General features: G+C 47.8%; 1 protein-coding gene across 1 annotated transcript in view; it reads right to left on the minus strand.

Moving 5' to 3' along the window:
• The window catches only part of AGBL4 (AGBL carboxypeptidase 4), a 1,601,862-nt gene that overhangs the window by 31,823 nt on the left and 1,549,083 nt on the right, over positions 1 to 20,956 (minus strand). Inside the window, exons 10-11 of the mRNA XM_045064492.1 lie at positions 18,094 to 18,246; positions 15,334 to 15,496 (exon numbers count right to left, since the gene is read on the minus strand). Of these exons, the coding sequence (XP_044920427.1) occupies positions 15,334 to 15,496; positions 18,094 to 18,246 (316 nt within the window). The remainder of the gene's footprint in view (positions 1 to 15,333; positions 15,497 to 18,093; positions 18,247 to 20,956) is intronic.

Below are 20,956 nucleotides of genomic sequence, written 5' to 3' on the forward strand. Positions count from 1 at the left end.
GAGTTCAGAGAATGTCTAACAGGAAGGGACATCATATATTCCTTAGTTCAACTGTCCCCTTGAGTGACGAATCAATGTCTATTCAACTTGATCCCCAATGCCCAGCATAGGACCTGCTACAGAATGGGTGCTTGGTAAATATTTGTTTTTCCACGAATCCCTCTAGCACACTATAGATAAGAAAATGAAAGCCCAGAGAAGGAAAATGAAGTCCCTGGATCACACAGGAAATGTCTGGAAGTCTGAACTCCAGCCTGGCTCCCCTGATTTCCAGTAGGCCAGAACCCAATGGGACTTTTCAAAGGCCTTGTTTCTTGACACAGACCGAAGGTTATATATATTACTTGTTCCAGATTTGTCTCAGATCATGGACAGACCCAACATGGATGAGTTCCAATCACTTTAAAGCCATGAAGGCAAAAGACAATTGCTGTGGCAGCAGCAGACAGAGCTGGCTTCGGAGGCTGAGAGACCTGAGTTTGGGAATCAGCAGAAGCCCTTGCTGATTACATGACCTTGCAAAAATCCCCTGATTACTCCGAGCCTCAGTGTCCTCTCCCTGCTTCCTGCACCAAGGGGACCACAATGCTTATCTTTCAGGGTTGTGGTAGAGATCCCTGCTAATGTGCACATTTACTTGGAACAGATTAATCATCGGTGGACATTCACAGTGTCATTGTGTTTCTGCCGACTCTGCTTCTAAGCTGGCCTGCAAGTCCTGGCGGCCCCCTTTGGAGATGGTTTGCCCTTACAAAGACTCCCCATCTCGAAGCCCTGCCATTCTGGTATGTTAATATTCACTGCGCCATCGCTCACTGTGGAACAGCCACTGACCATAAAGTTTGACATTTTGAAGATTAAAGTGCTTTGAATTAGTCATGCACATGTGATGTCATTGTTCCTACTTGTCCTGCTCCGGAATCTAAAAATGACTTTCAGCAGAGCCCAGTAACTTTCCCTCAACAATTACTCTCTGGCGCCAAGGTATGCAGGAGTTTAGGCCAAGTGAAAACTCTCCATCACTCAGTGGAGAGCCAGCCCAGAGGAGAGATGGTATGAGTCAGCGTATCTGGAAAGAGGGGTCAGTTCTGCCCGGGCTTAGTGGTGGGCTGCCTCCCCCGAGGAGCAGAGCATGCTGGAGGGCTGGGGAGGGCTGGGGTGCGGTGGGATGGCGCAGGTGAAATCTCTCTGGAGTCTGGCTGAGAGCACAAGGGCAGAACAGGTGCTGCGGGATGACACGGCTTGGGTTCAGAGTCTGGCTCTGCCCTGCCCAAGCTGTGTGACCCCTGGTGACTTAATATCTTGAGCCAACATTTTCTCACTTGCAAGACAGGAAGAGTAGCTCCTTCATAAGGTTGCTGTGAGAATCCAATAAGCTAATAAAGCACTTAGCACGGTGTCTACCACAGGGCAGGCAAGCCGTAGATATTTTCCTTCATTCGAGAGCTTTCTAACTTTCCAAGACTCAGGTAGCTCCCCATGCTTTCCACTCTTTCCACTCCCAGAATCTCACTTGCAGATATTCTCACCGAAATGCTTAGCCAAAGGGAAGTGAGCTTGGGATTTTCCAGTCTGCCCTCACTGCAAATGATTTGGGGCAGACCAAAGTCACCGTTGCCTTGTGAAAGAACTCAAAGGAAGAATTCCCTTTGTTTTAAAACTAGTCTTCTGGGTTTATGGATGGTGTGGGTGATGCTCCATCCAGACAGCAGACCCTCCATCTGAGTAGCTTGTACGTCCACTCAGCAGACCCCCGACCTACCGGATCGCCATGAAGGGATCACACAGAATGGTAATGTGTGATCACAGCTCCCTTAGCAGGAGCCAGTCAGGGTGGCAAGTACTTACATACCTTCTCATTTAATCTCACACACAAACCCTGGGGCGTCTGTACCATTATCTCTTTTCTCCAGATAAGGAGCCTGAGGCCCTGAGAGGTGCCTGAACTTGCCTGAAGTTGCACAGGGCTCAGAAATGCCAGAGTGAGGATTTGATTGCAGGCCATGTAGGCTCCTGACCCCTAAACCACAGCAGCTCAAATACCCACAGTCTCGGCACTTGCCTGAGTCTGGACCGGTGGGCTGTCCCGTAGCTAGGTTGAGAGACCCCACGTTCCCCGAGGATGGTGTGGGAGATGCAGCCCGTGTTAATGGAGCAGCTGGCTAGACGTCAGGCAGTTGTGGGCTTGGAGCATGTTTGGGGACTGGGCCCTTGGCTCTCATCAGGCGGCACTGTGAGGGGCAGTGTCATAGTGCTGGTGCTGGCGTGGGGAAGGAAGGCTCAAAGGCCAGGTGGAGGTCACTCCTCCCAACATGGGTCCCTGGATGAGATGTTTCCTTAAGAGCTCAGTGCTGGGAAATGCTTTGTGGTACTCTATTGTGGCATTAGTTGCAACCTTTGTTGCAATTAGCACAAACGGTAAATAAATGAGCAAGCAGATTGAAATAGCTAGCCTGTGGACACATACACCAGGATGTCATGTGAGGCCTCAGGAGATGGCTCCTTCCCCACAGGATGCACTGTGCAGAGAGACACTCCCCGTGACATTCTCACAGCCTCTGGTTGTCCCTAGCTCGGTTCACATGCCCGGATCACACACTTTGTCAAGAAGCCACACTCTGCTCACTGTGGAGGAGGTGGAAGGGAGAAACACGGATTCCTGAAAGACAGTTTCTTCAAGGTGAAGGTCAAGTCTCCACTTCTCTGAAAAGCTCAACAAATGGCACTTGAATCTGAATCTGAACTGAGGTCTGAGGAGAGGGGAAAGCGGAGGGAGAGAGGACAGATGGAGGACGGGAGAAGAAAGGGTGGGAAGAGCCAGAAGGACCGGCCCACAAAATGGGGCGGCTAGCAGCCTAGAAGGGGAGGACATTCTGAGGCCCACCCTGGGCAGCCCCCGGCTCAGCCCCTGCACCCAGCAGAGCACTGAGCACCTGCTGAAGATCCTATGAATGGAGAATGCTGAGCTCAGAGGCGGCTTTGGGTGCAAAACATTTCCACTATTTGCCACTGTTTTCCGTAAGAGAGGAAGGGAGCTAAGGAGGAGAGGGAGAGAAGAAGGAAAAGTGGCAAGGAGCGGAGCGGAGTCTGGAAGGGCGGGAGGGAGGGGAGGGCGTACTGGAGACACGTATGTGTCTGTGTGTATGTATGACTATGAGAGTCAGACCAAAAGAAATAGTAAAAAAGGAGAATGAGAGACAGGGAAGAAGAAAGAAATGGGTGGGGAAGAGGGCTGTCCATGTGGGAGAGAAGTCTGGGGGAAGTGAAGGGGATGTGCTCCTCCCCACTCTGCCCCACCAAGGTGGCTCAGGCCCCCTCAGAGCTCAGATCCCAGCCCAGACAAAGGACTTGGCAGCCTCCTGATCTGTATGGAGGAAGCTAGACTCTCACAGGCAGCCATGCACCCTGGGGGCCAGGAGAGGGCACTTGAACCTCAGACAACAGCAGCAGAGCTGCAGCTGGTGGGCCTTGCCAGGCAGACAGCAAGAGGCGCAAAGCCAGTAGAGGCCAGTCTCTTACTCAGGCTGGGAGGCTACCAGCACCTCTATGATGGAGCCAGGTCCCTGCGCCCATCCCTGTGGACGCGAGACAGGCCATGAATTGGTTTGGGTCTCCCTTGGCTGTCTCTACACCAGCCCAGCACCTGCTTCCTGCCTTCCTCCTGCCCTGACCCTACCCCAGCTTTCTGTCCTGAAGAGCAACATACCTCCAGCTTCTACCCAGGGCCCCCCGCCCCTGCCCCGCTCACCCAGAATCACCCCTTCTGTGAGTACAGGCAGGCTAATCTTCAAAACCATTCCTTGCACATGATGCCGCTGAGCTACACAGCCATTCGCAAGGTGGGTACAGCAAGAAGAATGGGAAACTGAGGCACAGAGATGGAATGTCAGGGGTCTGTCATCACATGAAACAAGAAATCACTGTACTTTCCAGTTCTTACATTCCATGATGAGAACGCAAGTGTGCTAACATTCTACCATGACAGAGCTCTTCAATACCAGCATCACCAAAGACCTAGCTTTGTCCCAGACTGAGTCTTGGCTCCAGTCACCAACCTGATGACAGATGGAGCCCTGCCTGATCATGAGTGACTTTGTTTGGGTGAAAGTTTTGCATTATGCATATGAGCACAGATAATGGAGTCTGATTCCATAAGGGATAGCTGAGAACTCCAAACACTTTTAAGAGGATTGCTGTTTAAGAATCTTAGAAATCCCTTAAGAATCTTAAGAACCCTTCAAGGGAGGTTCCATCAAACCTCCAGTCTGCTCCAATTTCATCTTTTCCTGATGGCCCAGAAGCTTATTACTTAGATCTCACCCAAGTCAGTACTTGACTGGTAATAGTAATAATAAAGCTATCATTTATTGAGTGTCTACCATGTTCCAGGCAATCTGTTGGGAACCCGAGAATTTTTTTTTTATGTTTCCATCTACTTGGAACAACCCTATGAGGTATGTTTCCTAATCATCATTGTTATAAAAGGGCAAAGTGAGGCTCAGAGAGATAAGGTCGCTTGTCCAAGGTCACACAACTAGCAAATAACAGAGCCAAGATCTGTACCCAGGTCAGCCTGGCTTGAAAGACCATGCCCCTTTTTATCCTATTACTGAACAATGGCATCTGTTACATCTCAGCTACTCTTGGCTCCTCTGCCAGACAACTGGTTTCTTTAAAGAAAGTGTCCTCTAGGGGGGCAATCAGATTTGGATTTGATTATCAAAAGACACAAATCCAGGCGCCTGGGTGGCTCAGAGGGTTACAGCCTCTGCCTTCTGCTCAGGTCATAATCCCAGGATGCTCCCTGCTCATCGGGGAGCCTGCTTCCTCCTCTTTCTCTCTGCCAACTTGTGATCTCCGTCTGTCAAGGAAATAAATAAAATCTTTAAAAAAAAAAAAAAAAGACACAAACCCAAGCTCCTGGGAGGGCATTGCTCTACTACCTACAGACTGTGTCACCTGACAGGTCTCCTCCATCTGACTCTCACTTTGCAGGTTTCTGGAGTCAGGGACTGGTTGTGGCTTTGGGTAGGCATGGGGTCAAGATGCACCTTCCTTGTTTATAAAATACAAATGATAATGCTCATCTCTCTGGGTTGTTGTGGGGGAGCAAACGAGAGGATGATTCTGAATGTATCTTATATACTGGTAAGTGGTGTTCACTTCCTGATAGTCCACTGGAGGGCTTTGCATTCTGTAGGAGCTCTGTAGATACCGTAAATATATTTTGCTTTGAACTGAAATCCAAGCCTTCTCTGTCTTCTGTTGCATCTCCATTGACTCCCTGCAAATCTGCCTAGAGTGAGAGCAGGTCCTGACTCTCCTCCGCGCGAGTGCCGTCTTTCATCCTCCCAGCCACGACGCCAACTCCTGCCTCTTGAGACACATCAACAAGCCAAGCACGGCCACAACCCCAGCTAAAGGCCCTTGTCTCAGACAGAGTTGGCAGCTGCCTCCTCTTATTGGCAGGACATTTATCATCTTGAGGAAAATATTGACGGATAAGAAACCCCAGACAGGCTGTGTGTCTTGCTGGGAGTGTAGCCTGCTGCATGGGATGTGAGAGTTGAGGTGCTGGTTCCAGGGCTTTCCGGAAGAAAGGGAGGGACGGTGGTCCTGCGGAGAATGGCCCATGCCCTCAGAGGTTGGATAAAATCCTAGGGATGACCGTGTTCAGTACTTAGTAGATGTTCAATAAATGAGTTAGATTCAGGTTCAATAGGCTCTTCAAATGAGATTTGGAGGATGGAAGCCCTCTGTCCAAACTCTTAATGTCACCAATGGGAAAGTGGGATCAGGGAAAGCCAATGATTTGCTCAAGATCACACAGCAGGCCAGTGACAGAGAGTGTCTACCATGTTCCAGGCAATCTGTTGGGAACCCGAGAATTTTTTTTTTAATTAACAAAAGTCCACACATCATGAATCTCACCTGGGAACACTGCCCATTACACAACGATGCTACCAGGAGATATCCCCAAACTTCTGGTCATATGGGGTCATCTGGGAAGCTGGAACTCTGGGTTCCCCAGGGAATTAGGAAGAAGAGGATCCTCTGACTCACTTGCAGAGCCAGTTCCCAGGGAGCACAGCCAGACAAGAAGAGAGGGACCAAGGCAGGCTGAGTGTGGTACCTGAAGGGTTGGGAGATGACAAGGCTCTGGGTTGCACTCCATCCCCAGCTGCCCCAAGCCACCATCTTCCCCATGCACCATTACACTCTGCCTGAAACCACCAACTGGTTCTCACAGTCCTCTCTAGCCTCCATGCTTCTCACCCCTACTATCTCATACCCCAAGGCCTGGACTCATCCAGAGGAGGGAAGCAGCTCTCCCAGTGCTCCAGACCCTGCACACAGCACTCTCCTGGCCCACGAGGCTCTTGTGTGGTACCTTTCTCACTGCACTTACTCCTACCCTTGGCATCCCCAAGGCTGGGTCTGATGCTCCTTCTAGCCACTTCTTGTGTCCCTCCTCTGTCATAGCACTGTGCTCTAGTAGTCACTTTCCTGCCTGTCTCCCTCACCATACCAGGAACTTCTCTGGGCAGAGGTCATGACCACTTGAGTCTGCATCCCCATAAACAAGGCCAGGTTCTGTGAGACACTCAGTGAGCGTGGTCCTGTCTTCTTCCACATAGAGGTTCCAAATGAAGCTGCCTCCCACTGGCACTTGTTCTGACCCCTAGGGCCACACAGAACAGATTGACTCTCTCTGCTCCATGACAGCTCTTTAGAAATTTGACCAAATCGGGGCGCCTGGGTGGCTCAGTGGGTTAAGCCTCTGCCTTCGGCTCAGGTCATGATATCAGGGTCCTTGGATCGAGCCCCGCATCAGGGTCTCTGCTCAGCAGGGAGCCTACTTCCCCCGCTTTCTGCTTGCCTCTCTGCCTACTTGTGATCTTTCTCTCTGTCAAATAAATAAATAAAATCTAAAAAAAAAAAAAAAAAAAAAAAAAGAAGAAGAAAAAAAAAAAGAAATTTGACCAAATCAAGACTTCCAAAAGGAAAATATCCCCAATTCCTTGACAAGTTCTTCACAGGTCATAGCTTTGGGTAGGGTGACTGACCACACTGGTTTGCATAGAACTATCCTGGTTTCAGCACTGGAAGTCCCCTGTCTCAGGAAACCCCTAGGTCCCAGGCAAACCTGGAGAGTTGGCCAACCTGTTTTTTTCTTCCTTTCCCATCTTAGTGCTTCAGAGGGCTTATACTATTTTCTCAATGTCCTGCATAGAGTAGGGGCCAGAAACAACCATGGGACTCCAGCGGTCAGTGACACAGAAGGATAAAGAAAGGGCAGCACCTCCTTGCTCCTGACTCCTGCTTCCATTAATGCAACCAGTCAGCATCAATTTCAGCAGGACAGTGTATGGTGGATGTGGCCATTGCTACATATGCCTTGTTGACTAATATTGAGCTCAATAGTGTCAATTAAGATGCCTAGACCATTTTACTACACAGAAAACCTGATTTCCCCGAATCAGGACTTCTAAAGCTGCTTTTGTTTTATTTTATACTAAAGGCAGAAATTATTTAACATCTTTATTCTTAATATTGTCTAAGCCCTTCAAGTATTCCAGGCATTCAGCCATTCAACAATTATTTATTAAACACCCACAGTGTGGCACACGGTCCCTCTCTTTGTCCTTCGAGTTGGTCAAAGTTAGGTGCAAGTCTGCAACGGGTTTGAACTGATCTTTGATAAAATTCTTCCATGTTGGTGGCTCTCCCCACATCCGCAAAACAAGAAGATGGGAACACAAGTAAGTGTGCACATAAGTGTGCAAATGACCATGAATATAAACAAACAGGTTCTAATTACTGAAGAACTAGCCAGGATTTTTCCTGACCGTCAGCTAACAGCCATAATCCTGAAACAATATCAACTCTCTTTATCATCAACTTGGTTTCCATGGAGCCTCACAGTGCTGCTGGTGAAGGCTGACAGTTATCACCATAAAGAAACTTTACAACTTTGTAATTTGTAGCTCTCTGCTGTCAGTAATATTAACAGCATTTCGAATTATGGCTATAAACTTGACAACAGCAGATAAAACCCTTAGAAACCTCATTTGTGGGGATGAGGGAGGCTGGGGGAAGGTAATGACATTTTGGTTTTCCCGGCCTGGAAAGGAGGCCTGTTTTGGTGTGGAGGTAGGAGGCAACGGAGCCCAAGTCGAGCTCGTAAAGGGCAAGGCAGCCCAGCTTGGGCACCACAGATGAAGGGTCTGTGTGGCATTTGGGTGATCAGGGATTATAACTGGGTCAAGGCCAGGGGTAAGGGTTATGGAGAGTGGGGCTAGCAGATGGACAGGGCTGGCCGCTACACCCCAACTCTGTGGGGTTCAGGAGAGGGCTTTTGTCTTTCAGGAAATGGAGGGAATCTAGGCCAACCGCAGAGCAGGGAAGAAAGGAAGACAAGGACACCAGGCAGGATTGAGGGAATAAACCTGGGCCTGTTATTTGACTTTCCTGGGCTTTAGTTTCCCTACTGTAAAATGGGGGTGCTTATTTCAAAGGCCGAAAATCAAATGATTCTTTCTGTGTCTAACTATCTATCCATCCATCTAGCTAGCTAAAGATTTAGAAATCATATCATTTCATCTAAACTGAAGACAGGAAAATCTGAATCCAGAATGGGGAACAGATCTTCCCAAACCAACATGGTAAATTAGAGGTGAGCCAGTCCTCCAGTGAAGGGATCCTGACCTGTCTCAAGAAGCACTTCTCAATGTTATTATTCTTACCATTACTACTGCTACTTACTATCTGTCATTCATTCACTCAGCCATTCAGTAAGGGCTCATGTTTTAAAAATCAAATTCTAGTGCATAACTGCATGGAGGAGAAAAAGAAAGCCACAGGCCTCCATCCAGTTTAGACTTCTGTTCCCCAAGCCCTCTGAATGAAGCATTTTTTGCTTATGAATTTTAACCAAGCCTTGACCCTGGGCATGACAATCAGGAACTGGGAAGTACCTAGGTATTTGTACATGCCAACCAACAGGTCAGACCTGATGGCTTCTTAATTCTTCTGTCTAAAAGGTGAAGCCTCCTTATCAAGAAAGAAAATCCAGGCAGTACCTGCCTCCCCTACCACACCTCCTCCAACAACCCCAATACACACATATATGTATTCTGATGATTCCTCTGAGCAACACAGATCATATCCGTTGTCCTATTAGGAGCCAGCTAGCAGATACTCGCGAGGCCTGCTTCTGCTTCATTCATTCATTCATTCATTCATTGGCAGTCCCTGAAGTTCTACCTAGTATCAGACTGTAGCCAGAGAGGTGAAGTGACTTAACTAAGGTCACACAGCTTTAGGAGGGAGGCAAGGGGCAAAGGGCCATACAGGAATGGGGATCTTCGTTCAGCATTCTTTTCACCAACTCATCAAGGGAGTGCGAAAGACTGTGCATTCCCTTCATTATGACCTTATAGTACTTTGTAGAAAAGTCTACTATGACTCTGCCCAAAGTCCAGACCTCTCTCATATAGTCATCATCGCTCATATAGTCATCTGCCTCCTAAACTTCTTCATTTGCATGCCACAGGAGCCCCCTACACTTGATTCATCCTCCAGCTCAGAATATCCCTGCCCCAATCCTTTTCTCCAATTTAAGTGACTGGTCCCACCATCTGCCACATTGTTCCAAATCAAGAGGATGGGGTATGTTCCTTGACTTCATCCTTTAACCCCACACCCAAGTAATCACCAAAAATACTCAATCCTAACTGTTAGATACTGAGACATGCTGTTAAAATGAACTGTCTTCCTCTTGGTTTTAGCCAAGATCCCAAGTCTATAGCTACTACATTTCAAAGTGAGGTATGAAACAATCAGGCAGGACCAGAAACCAGAAAGCCTGTTCTGCAACTTTTAGCTCCCCTTCAGACAAGAGGGCTACTGGAGGGGTACAGTGATCCAAAGAGGTGAACCACCAGATCAGTAGGGACTGAGGAAATAAACACCTGGCTTGAACAGACGGACTTGCCAATATCCATGGCACTCTAAGGCCAGCGAAGGTTTGCCTGAAGAAGCTTATGAAGGCTTGCTCATGCCATCTCTAGAAAGTACTAGTTACCCAAGACCTTCCCACTCCTTTCCTCCTCTCCCTCATCCTGCTCAACCTTGGAAGGCTGAACATCTGGGGTTAGCAAGTTGGGGGGCAGGGGTGCTGCAAGACAAGCTGAGCAAACACAAGTCCCCTTGAGCTTGAGACAAGCCTGAGCTGGAGGACGGGGTGGGTTTTTACTTTGAAGAGCCATGATGGCTTTGACTGGACCAGACATAGTCATTGCTGAACTGAGACTCTTTGGTGACTAGAGTTAATTAAAAAACTTTTAATTTCCTGAGAGATATTAGAAAGTCATGGGGCCTGCCAGAGCTTTTATATGTCTAGATCTAGATCTGTAATCTATCTCCATCTATCTGTAGGGTCAGTGGGGGACAAAAAATACTTTCTAATTGCACCCTGTGGGCACAGCTTGTTCAATGGACCTGTTACAGAGTCCCCAAATCTTTCCCCTTCTCTTCTTCATTGACTCTGCCTATGTTTCTTTCATCACCTGCTGCTTCGGGCACAGCCCCAACTACCCTCCAGTATTTTGGATGCACGTGTCCTCTCTCTGTCATCCAGGTTCTCCCCTGTATGTCTACATCTGCCAGGAAGGCTGTCCCCCCAACCCCTCCTCCTGCCTGTGTGCCTTTTATCCTCTAGGTCTGAGACTTAATTTCTCTTCTTCCGGGAAACCTTTCTTCCCTCACCTCCCTTCCACTCCTGCAGGGTTACCTGACTCCCATATGCTTCTCTGACTGGCAGAATTCCCCTCTGCCCTAGTATTGACTCTCTGATGCTGCTGTCTCTACTTTTCTCCCTCCTTCCAAACTATCTCCTCCTTAAAGGCAGGGCCCATGCCTTATCCATCTATTTCTAGTATTTAATGAGTTGTGTTCAATGAGCAAGTAAATAAATGATATCTCCACTGTCTGATGCATATTTCAGAGAACCCGGTGCAAGGCACATAGTAGGCTATACATTCAGACCAAGCCAGTTATCTGAATTCTAAATTTATGCATCTTTTCTGGGCCACACCAGCCATTCTCTTCTCTCACAGCCAGCATTTTCTGATTTCAATATGCCCACAACTATAAGTCTATGTGTAAACCAGTTTGCTCAGGATCCAAGGTCTCTGTTCCCAGTGTTTTCCTCATCCATTATGTTGAAGAGCTATTTCCTGGAGCTTGTAACCAGAACATAAGCAAAGGCCAGAGAAGCTCTGGGTTATTTTATGATTCCAGTTTAGCCTTTCTCTCACTTTCTCTTATTTTTTTTCTTTCTTTCTTTTTTTAATCATTTGAACAGAGCATATCTATTACTTGGCAGGCTAGTAAATTATAAATAGGGTTTGCTCAAGAATGGTCCAAAATTCTCCAGAATTTATCATTTCACAATGACAACAAAAACAACAAACCACAGGAAGGAAAGGAGAGGGATGTTTAATGGCACTGAGTGTGTGCCCAGTGGTTTATCTGCATTCTTCTATGTAATGCTCAAAGCAACCCTGTGAACCAAATAATCATTATCCTTACTTTACAGATGAAGAAACTGAGGTTCAGAGTGGTTAATTAACTGGGTTAAGGCCCTTAGCTAAAACGATGCAAAGCAGAACTGACACGTAGGACTCCTATATCAGATACATGGACGCAGACCATCATCAGCCAGGGCAGAAGCCTCTGAAGATGTCCCCTTTTTAGATTCTGTTAAAAGTCATGCATTTTTCCTTCTAAAAAATGAACTATGCATCCTTATTCACAGTTTTGCATAAACTATGGACAGTTCATAGGCTCTTCTTGAAGTCCATGCAGAAGCCCCTGAGTTAAGACTCCCTTAACTAAAAGAATGAAAGTAGTTCTGGGCTTTGCCTGACTGGCTGTCCAGGACACCTTTGTATTGGTTTTCCCGATTAGACTGAACGCTTATGCTCATGGAATCACCCCATCTTTAGACTCGCCAAACAACAGAATTATGGATTCTTGATTTCATAAATTTATCTAAGCATGGGATTATAAAATTTCAGATTTCAGAGTCAGAAAAAAAATCTTAGACTATCAGAGCCGGATGGGACCACAGTAGACATCAAGTCCACCCGTGATACCATGGCTCTGATAGGTAGAAGTCTCAGACACGGAAGCTAGAGAAGGCAGGTTCCCCAGTAATGGTGGTGGAATCAGTGTTTGCCCCAGAGGCAGATCATCAGGTTAAAGACTCATCCAATAAAAGGAAAGCTATGCAGTCTGCACGGGGGTGAGAAAAGTGGGGGCAGAAGGAACATCTATCGGTTAAGTACCTATCATGTGCCAGGCAATGCCTGTGGATTGGAGACACACAGCATCATTTCACTCTGGCAAGAACCCTGCAGAGTATTATCACTACTTTCAGCCTTATGAATGGGGAAATAGGCTCAGAGAGGTGAGATAAGCAGCCCAAGGTCACATAGCAGGGGAAGCATCAATGACTGTGTCAGTTGCTGCATTTCCCTGATGGAGTGGAGAAGGAAAGTTGGAAAACAAGCCCCAATAACATTAGCAGTTCCAGGGAGAACAATTAAGCTGACATATACATATGTTCTAGTGGGTGGAGAGGCGGATGTTACTGTGGGCTGGAGTGTAACATCCCTCAGGATTCCCTCCTCCCTCATCCCTTCCCTGGCCTTACTCTCCCCCAGCATGCCCTGGATAACTAATGTGTCCTCCATGTGCCCTGACGGGAGAAGGGCCACTCTGGGGGGCAGACGTGCAAACCCTGCCATGGGAACCCTAAGACCCCACTCTGTGAGCCACTTGGTGTTGGAAGGCCAAGGCCCTCAGTTGTGGTGACTCTATGAGATCCTTTGTCCCATGAACCCCACCGACATGGCCACGGCCCTTGTTCTAACAGCCCCTTCTTCACACGAATGCAGGTCCACATTCACAGTTGCCCACGCCTTTTGGATGTTTTAACTGACAGTCACTGAATACTGAAAGCTGACAATGCAGATTCACACACATTACTTCATTTTAACTCCTTGTAGCTCAGTGAGGTTTAGTGCTATGTCCTCCCGTTATAGAGGAGGACACTGAGGCCCAGTCAGATGACAAAAGTTGCCCAAGGTGACACATCTGGCAAGTGGCTAGGCCAGGATTCAAACCCAGATTTGTTTCCATGAAAAATTTGCTCTTTGCTCAATGCCCCATTTTTCGTGACGGTCTCGATTTAATTTCCATAGCAGGGATTAGGAGAGCGATGGCTCAGGTCCCTCTGTGAAGGGGACTGGCTCACCTTGGGGAGGTCACAAGACTTGCTGAGGGGCAGTTCAGGTCTCCCGAGTCCCGGTCTGAAGGACTTCCTCCCAGACCATACTGTCATTCCAGCCCCCCTGAGTAGACCGAAAGCTCTGGGAGTCAGGGACCTTGGTTTGTTGTTGAGTATTTTACCCCAGGTGCCTCATAGAATTCCTGGCACGTACTGACAGTTTATTTTGATGAATGAGGACTGGGTGTTGAGGGGGAAATCTGGGCCTGGGCCAAGCGGGGGTGGTGGGCAGTCTACAAATCAATGCATTTACTTCCAACACAAAAGCATGTGAGGTGCTGCGAAAGCACCTCTGGCATCAGAAATCAACCACAGACTCAGTGCAGGTCTCCTTGGGTGGGACCTACCGCTCACTACGAATAAATCTGTGGGATCCCTTCTGTCACGCATGCTCAGAAAGGCAGGATCGGGGAGAGTGAAGCAGGAGCAGTGTGAACTGCCACCTATCTGTGTATAATAGGAGTTAGCAGGTCCTGGAGAAGTCATGGCTACACATCAAGTGTGGGGGTGGGGGAGGGGCAGGGAGGAATAGCAAGGCACATACAATTGGCCAGGGTCCTCTACCCAGAACAGAGCCTCCTCCCTTGGCCTTGAGATATTAAAGCAGATTTTAAGATGACTATCTTAGGCTTGGCAACTGGAAGGAGGGGGACTCTCAGTTCTTATCATGATCTTTCCAGTGTTCTGCAGGATCAGGAGCACCATTCTAACACCTGACCTATCCTTGGCTCACCCTTCCTTCTGACGCCATCGCCCTGCCTCCCATGGACTCAGCAAGGTAACTGGATCCCCCAGAGCCACCAGGCTGCTGCTGACTGGGTGGACTAGTCTGGAGCCATACCCCAACCAGGGAGATTTTCCTGCACAGAGTATGGCAGGAACTCTGGAAACTCTGGAAACACTCACCCAAGGTTGAAAAAGGCTAAAAGGAGCACTTCCACTTTGGGAAGAGAGGATTTATATATATATATACACAGAGTTAATATTATCCCTTTCTTTTCTCCTCTGTCAACTAGAACCCTTTTTCTAAGAAAACTCAGTGTTAGGAGAGGAGAAATGGGTCAGTCCAAAAACAAAAAGATAAAGGAACACAAAAACTGTCACAACCTGTCACAATCCTTATGCAGTGACCTTGATATTAAAACCAACACCCAGGAAACCAGAATGATGAAAGTAGTCCCCAGAAAGTCCAACAAGCTGGAAATAACCTGCAATTTCATTATAACAAGCATAGGGGTTTTCAGAAAATGTTGTCATGAAGTCAAGAGGAAAAACAATTTGGTGAAGGAAATGCCAAATTAGAAAGAAAGATGTGCAAAGGATGGGAAGGAAGGCAGGGCGGACAGAGGCATGGGAAGAGAAGGAGAGGAGAGGAGGGCAGAGAGAAGAAGACAGAGGGAGGGAACATAGTAGGGAGGAAAAAAACCACAGAAACTCGAGCTAGAAGGAGAGAGGACAAGGAGAGGAAAATGGATACAATGAAAACTGGTGAGCAGAGAGAAGAGAAAGAGGGCAAGAGTGTAAACAGATTGGAGGTGAAAAGAGAAAATATAGTTTTACATGTTCGAGGTTAGAAGGAGTCAAGACCACTCAGGGCTTCCTCAGCAGCCCAAGGGACGGTCGTCCAGACTGTGTGCTCACATATCTTAGATGGCAGAAGACTCACTCCGTCATGAGGGCATGGAGGGGAGACAGAGACGGGAGCAGTATAAGGCCATAGCAGAGGCAGGTGGAAAGGGGAGGGGGTGTCCATTAGCAGGTCAAGGGCCAAACAGGACAATCCAAAGATGCCATCAGCAGAACAGCCTCCATCCTCACCCCAGAGGGTCAGCCCTCACCGAGCTGGAGACCAGATTCCCAATCTGCCCATTAAATCTCACCAGACCTGGATACTCTCCGCTAGATGCGGGCTGGCCCCGGGTGGGGCGGGCTGGCCCCGGGCGGGGGGGGGGGAGGCGAGGACTTGCCAAGGATACAGGCTTCCTCCGTGTAGGGCACCGCGGCCGTGGTGCCTCCAATGATGTAGCTATAGAAGGAGACCTCCAGGGTGTAGCAATAGGAAGTGTGGTCCAGAAGCCCCCCGAGGAAGCGACGTCCGGTTCCTGCTTTCACCGCATCCCGGTTAAAGGATGTGCTGGACTGGGAAAGACAAAGCAGGGAGGAGAGAATCAGGACCGGGCCCCTGCTGGCTACTGGCATTCAAGCAAGTCTTACAACACATCTGGGTCTCGGCTTCCTCCTCTGAAAAGTGGGATGTTAATCACACATCACAGGGTTTTTATGGGGACTGATGAAATAAACAGAACTAAAAGAAGGCATCCAACTTTGGATAGTGACTGCCATGCAACAAATATTTGTGGGAATCTGAATGGGGATGGATGAAGCAAGGGAGAGCAAACAGAGAACAAGAAGCGTTGATACTGTGATGATAATCAAAGTTAAAATTTGGGCAGTGCTTTCAACTTTATAATGTTGTTTCCCACATGGCATCTCCTTTATGCTTCAGACTAACCCCCTGATGGAGGTGTTGCCGCTTTGCCCCTCTGGGTGAGACACAACGAGGCTCACAGAGATGGAACATGCAAGGGACACAGCACAGATATGAACCGAGGACCGAGTGACTCCAGACATCCCAACCCTCCTTTGCATACTCCCCCTCCACGAGGGGCAGCTGAACTCCCACCCAACGTCACCAGTGGGTAGGGATCATGGCTGTTCCTCCGCTAGGGTATTGGCCTCACCTATCCTGGTGGACAGAGAGAGGACAGGAACAAGCAGGTTGGCATCTCATGGCCTCTGTTCAAAAATGTGCGAGATGGGGGCACCCAGGTGGCTCAGTCATTGAGCATCTGCCTTCAGCTCAGGTCATGATCCCAGAGTCCTGGGATCAAGTCCCACATTGGGCTCCCTGCTCAGTGGGGAGCCTGCTTCTCCCTTTGACCCTCACTCTGCTTGTGCTCTTGCTCTCTCTCTAATAATTAAATAAATAAATAAATAAAATCTTTTAAAAATGCAGGAGATGTTAGGCAACTTGCCTTGTTTGGCTTAGCCTCAGTTTCTTCATCTATAAAATGGAGGTGATAATAATATTTCTTTCACAGAATTGTGAGGGTGACTCATCTGTGGTTAAACGGGGCATTCTGTGGTCACCCGTGGAGCTCCGAGTAAATAAAGAGACTGTGATTTTAATAAGAGAATGTGTGTCTTGTGAAGCAGGGTATAAGAGAAGAAGGAAAAGAGGGAGAAAGAAAATAGCAAAACAAGGCAGATATTTAGAGACAAGTTTAAACAAAGAGAAGCGTGTGTGTGTGTGTGTGTGTGTGCGCGCGCGCGTATGAATTCTGAGGTAATGAAAGGGGTCAGAAAATTAGAATGTCACATCTGAAAGGACCCTTGAGGTCCATACAGTGAAATTATTTTAGAGTCAGGTTCGGAGGATCAGAGAAGGGAGACAGAGACTGGATGAGAACCCTGGCCTTGAGCTCTTAAGTTGGCTGCAGTACAGTAACATCAACAGGCAAGGCCAGAAACAAAGCTCCTTGACTGTGCCCCTTTTGTTTGTCATGGAAGCCTCAACCCTGTGAGGGTCTCTGAGGCCTCCTGGAGAATATGGCCCAGGAGACCACAGTCTGAAATTCAGCAGTTTCAAAAAGCCTGGGACTGGCCATCCCGTAGATTCCTGCAGAAACAGGCATGGCTCTTTCTACCCCAGAGATGCAAATTGCTTTGATTCTGCCACCAAATGCTGAGTCACTTCGCTGCACATACTGAATTTCTCTGGGCCATAGGTGTCTCTTGAATACAAAGAGGAGACTGAGCCAGTTCCTTTCCCGGCCTGGCATTCAAAACTTCTGGGATTCAAAGTGTATCTTGCTTCATTCAGTGGAGAAATTCATCATCTCCACTAATGTCCAGGCCTGGAGCAATGGGCAGGGAAGTTTTCAGCTCATCACCTTCAAAAATTGCTATGACCTTTGTGGGACTCTCCCCCCTCTGGCCACATGGAAATAACAGGCCTTGGACTTTCAGTATCAAAACAAAGGAAAATGTACAAAAACTCTCTCCCATGTCCCCACAGCCCATGCTGATTCTCTTCCTTATCTTCTCTCCTTGCCGTTTTCCAGTACTGCTTTTTGCTACAAATTATTCTCGCTGCTGAGTCTTCCTCCGCGTGTGAGGTGGGGAGTAACAACCAGTCTCTGGGGTCTGCTGAGGTCTTCACTGTCTGCAGAGTCCTCGGCTGCCTGTTACTGCCTCTGTCCTCCCAGGAAGCTATGATGTGGGCAGGGCAGAACATGACCGCCCACAAATTATTGATGAAGAAATCAACACCCACAAATGGTCATGGACGGAGGGAGGGAGAACATGGCGGGCGCATGTCCCCCTTCAGCAGGGAGTGAGGCTCCTACTAAAAGGGCCGGATGAGGAGAAAGTAGACCCCAGACCCCTTGGGGTAGGAGGAGGGTGTGGTGGGTACTTGGTGAGTCCCTTATCTTACGAAAGCGGGGGTCACCTCAACTGAAACAAATCCCAGCTCCTCAGAAAGACCAGATGCTGCCTTTTCCAAGACTCTCCCCACTGACTGGTGAGGCACTGCTTGTTCACCTCTGTCTTTATCACCCCCACAGGGCCTGGCACCGAGCTGGCATCCTGAGAACAGTAAACCCCACTGAGCTGAGTGAAGAGGAAGGGGAGGGAGCTGGGTGGGGGCAGCTGAGAAAGAACTCTTGACCTACGTAGGAGAAGTCCTCGGCATTCTGGCACAGGAGCTTGGGGAAAATGGCCTGCCTCTGGAACCGTTCCTCATCCTCAAAGATGTTGCCATACATGAAGCCGTTCATCATGGTGGAATGGGCGTGGATGTCAATATAAAACTCCAGGCTTGTTTTCTGTTGAAAGAAAGGATGACAAATGAGAAGTCTGGGGTCACAGAGCTTGCCTTAAAGGACCAGATGCTAAACACAGTGTGCAACATACACACACACACTTCCTCCCGAGCTACGCCTGTGGGTCAGACTTAGCACACCTCTGCAATGTAATTGGAAGGGTTAAGACTTGTGAACCCCAATTTCTCCTCACTTCTAACACCATCTGCCCCCGGGGGCTGAGAGCACTACCTTTAGCAGCCCTCTTCAGAGTTCTGAAGGGGTGAGGGCTTTGGTGGGTTGTATTGGGAATGTTGCTTACCCAGAGCAGTTAATAACATTTGTGACTAAAGGCACTAACCGACTCTGTTTTTCTGATTAATGAGAAGTACCTTCAGATGACACAATTGTATTTCTATTGGGGCTGCTTAGCGTTTGGGCCCAACCGGGCCATTTCTAGCTGAGGGGGTCTAGGGGAGATCATGGCCCTACAAGGAGTCTCAGCTTTCGTATTTGGCAAATGGGTCATTTTACTTCCAACCTCAGAGAGTTACGGTGGGAACCAAATATTGCAGCGATAATTACTATCATTTATTGCACACTTTAATGCATGCCGAGCACGACTCTGGGAGTTTTACATGTGACATATTAATTCTTTTATTTAACCTCATTTCATATAGCCATACCTGCTCCCCAATAATATATAAACAGGGCATGGAAAAAATAGTACACCTTATACCTTGTACTCTGTAAAGATGATTTTGACTTTCTCTGCTCTCTACTTACACATATTTAAGGGATTCCCTAACCTGATATGGCATTATTTGCACAAATTCCAAACTACGAGCTCCCTGAAGGTAGGGAGAGGGCTGTAAAGAGCCTGTGGCTGGACATAAAGGGGGCTTAGGAGCTGCATGCAGATTGACTGGGCCAGTGACTCCAGAGAGACTGCCCAGACACCAGAACAGACTGGCAAGAATCAGGGAAATTTTTTGGCTCCCAAATCTTCAATGTTCCTCAAATCTGACCTTCTTTTCTTATATATCAGCCCAATGTATACCTAAAAATCCTTTCTGAGAGAGACAGAAGCTCTGAGTTTGAGAGAGGCTTATCTAGCCTAGCAAAACGGAGACTGAAACCCAGGTCGCCTGACCGCCGGCACAGTTAACTTCCAACCGTCAACGGGTCAGCTCTAGAAGTGGCCAAGGCAAACCCTGGTCACCTTTCCATCCCCTTTCGAGCATTCATTTCTGGGAAAGGAAGAGAGACTGTGTGTAGAAGGCTTCTTCCTCCTTGGGACACTTTCAAACGAAGTTAAAACCAAATGAAAACTGTGTTGCTTCTAGAATGTGGGCCTGATGACTGTCATTTCATTTGCCTCTGAGTTGGAGTGAAAAATTATGTCTTGCCGAGCTCCCAACTCTCTGGGTAGCATAAGCTGTCTTTGGAGAGACACAAGATGCACTGCTCTGTGTGATATTAAACTCATCATTTTCAGCTTTGGAGGTGGAATACACAATGATTCAACAGGAGCCCTATAAAAGTCATCTTCGCAATTTTATTTTCTTCAATTGTCTGTCTTTTCCTCTGAGCTTTTGATGAGCTGCAGAGGAGAGGAGGAGGCAGAGAGATGACTTAAGAAATGTGTAAGGAAAAGAAAACTACAGTTTCTAAATCTCTGGACGCCGAAGCTGGAAGCCAGCAGCTTTGACCTTGCCAGGCTTGGTGCTGTGCAGTTGTGGGTGGGGATGGGAGGCGCGGGGTGCTGCTTGCTGGAAGCTGGCTGGCCAGCCACTTAGCAAAGGAGTAAGAATTAGAACCTGGTTCTTCTGGTAACATTCTGGAGTGGCTTCCGCTGCCCTATCCTGACACCTGGCACCTGGCACCTAATGTGAGTTTACTTTAAATAACCAGCAAGTTGTACTGATGGATCTACGTGGTTCAAAAGTCAAAAAGATATGGGAGGGTTTATAGGGAGAAACCTCTATCATTTCTTCCAATCTCTAGGCACCTAGTTTCACTCTCCAGAGGCCACTCATGTTATCGGATTCTCCTGCTTCCTTCCAGGGATGCTTCACACACAAGTAAATATCCATCCCCTACCCAACCCTGCTGTCCCCAGGACAAACAAATGGGGGCACACTGAACACGCTCTTCGGATCTGCTTTTTTTCTCCTAACGTGTCTTGGAGGTAATTTTTTTTCAGTGCAGAAACAGTTACTTCATTCTTTTTAACAGCCATATATAAACTGTATAGCCAGTCTCCTTTCGACAGACATTTAAGTGATTTCCAACCTTTTCCTGTTACCAAAAATGTCTCAGTGATTGATTCTGAATATATGCTATTTCACACATATATACTTATACGTAGGATAAATTTCAAGAAGCAGAATTTCAGGGTCCCCTGGGCATTGCAGTTCTGATCAATACTGACAGACTGACCTCTCCAAAAGGATCAGTTCATACTCCTAGCAAAATATTACAATGTCTCTTCGGCAATTAACTTGACAACATGGGTGGAACGAAACTTTTTGATATCCGCCAATTTGGTGGGAGGGTGAAAAGGCATATCTAAGAATAGTTTTTTTTTTTTTTTTTTTTAAAGTAAGCTCCACACCAAGTATGGAGCCCAACACGGGGCTTGAACTCACAGCCCTGAGAACAAGACCTGAGCTGATATTAAGTGTCAGATGCTTAACCAACTGAGCTATCCAGGCACCCCTAAGATTAGTTT

Source organism: Mustela putorius, unplaced genomic scaffold (assembly GCF_011764305.1).
Source record: "Mustela putorius furo isolate JIRA1106 unplaced genomic scaffold, ASM1176430v1.1 tig00003853_pilon_pilon_pilon, whole genome shotgun sequence".
NCBI lineage: Eukaryota > Metazoa > Chordata > Mammalia > Carnivora > Mustelidae > Mustela > Mustela putorius.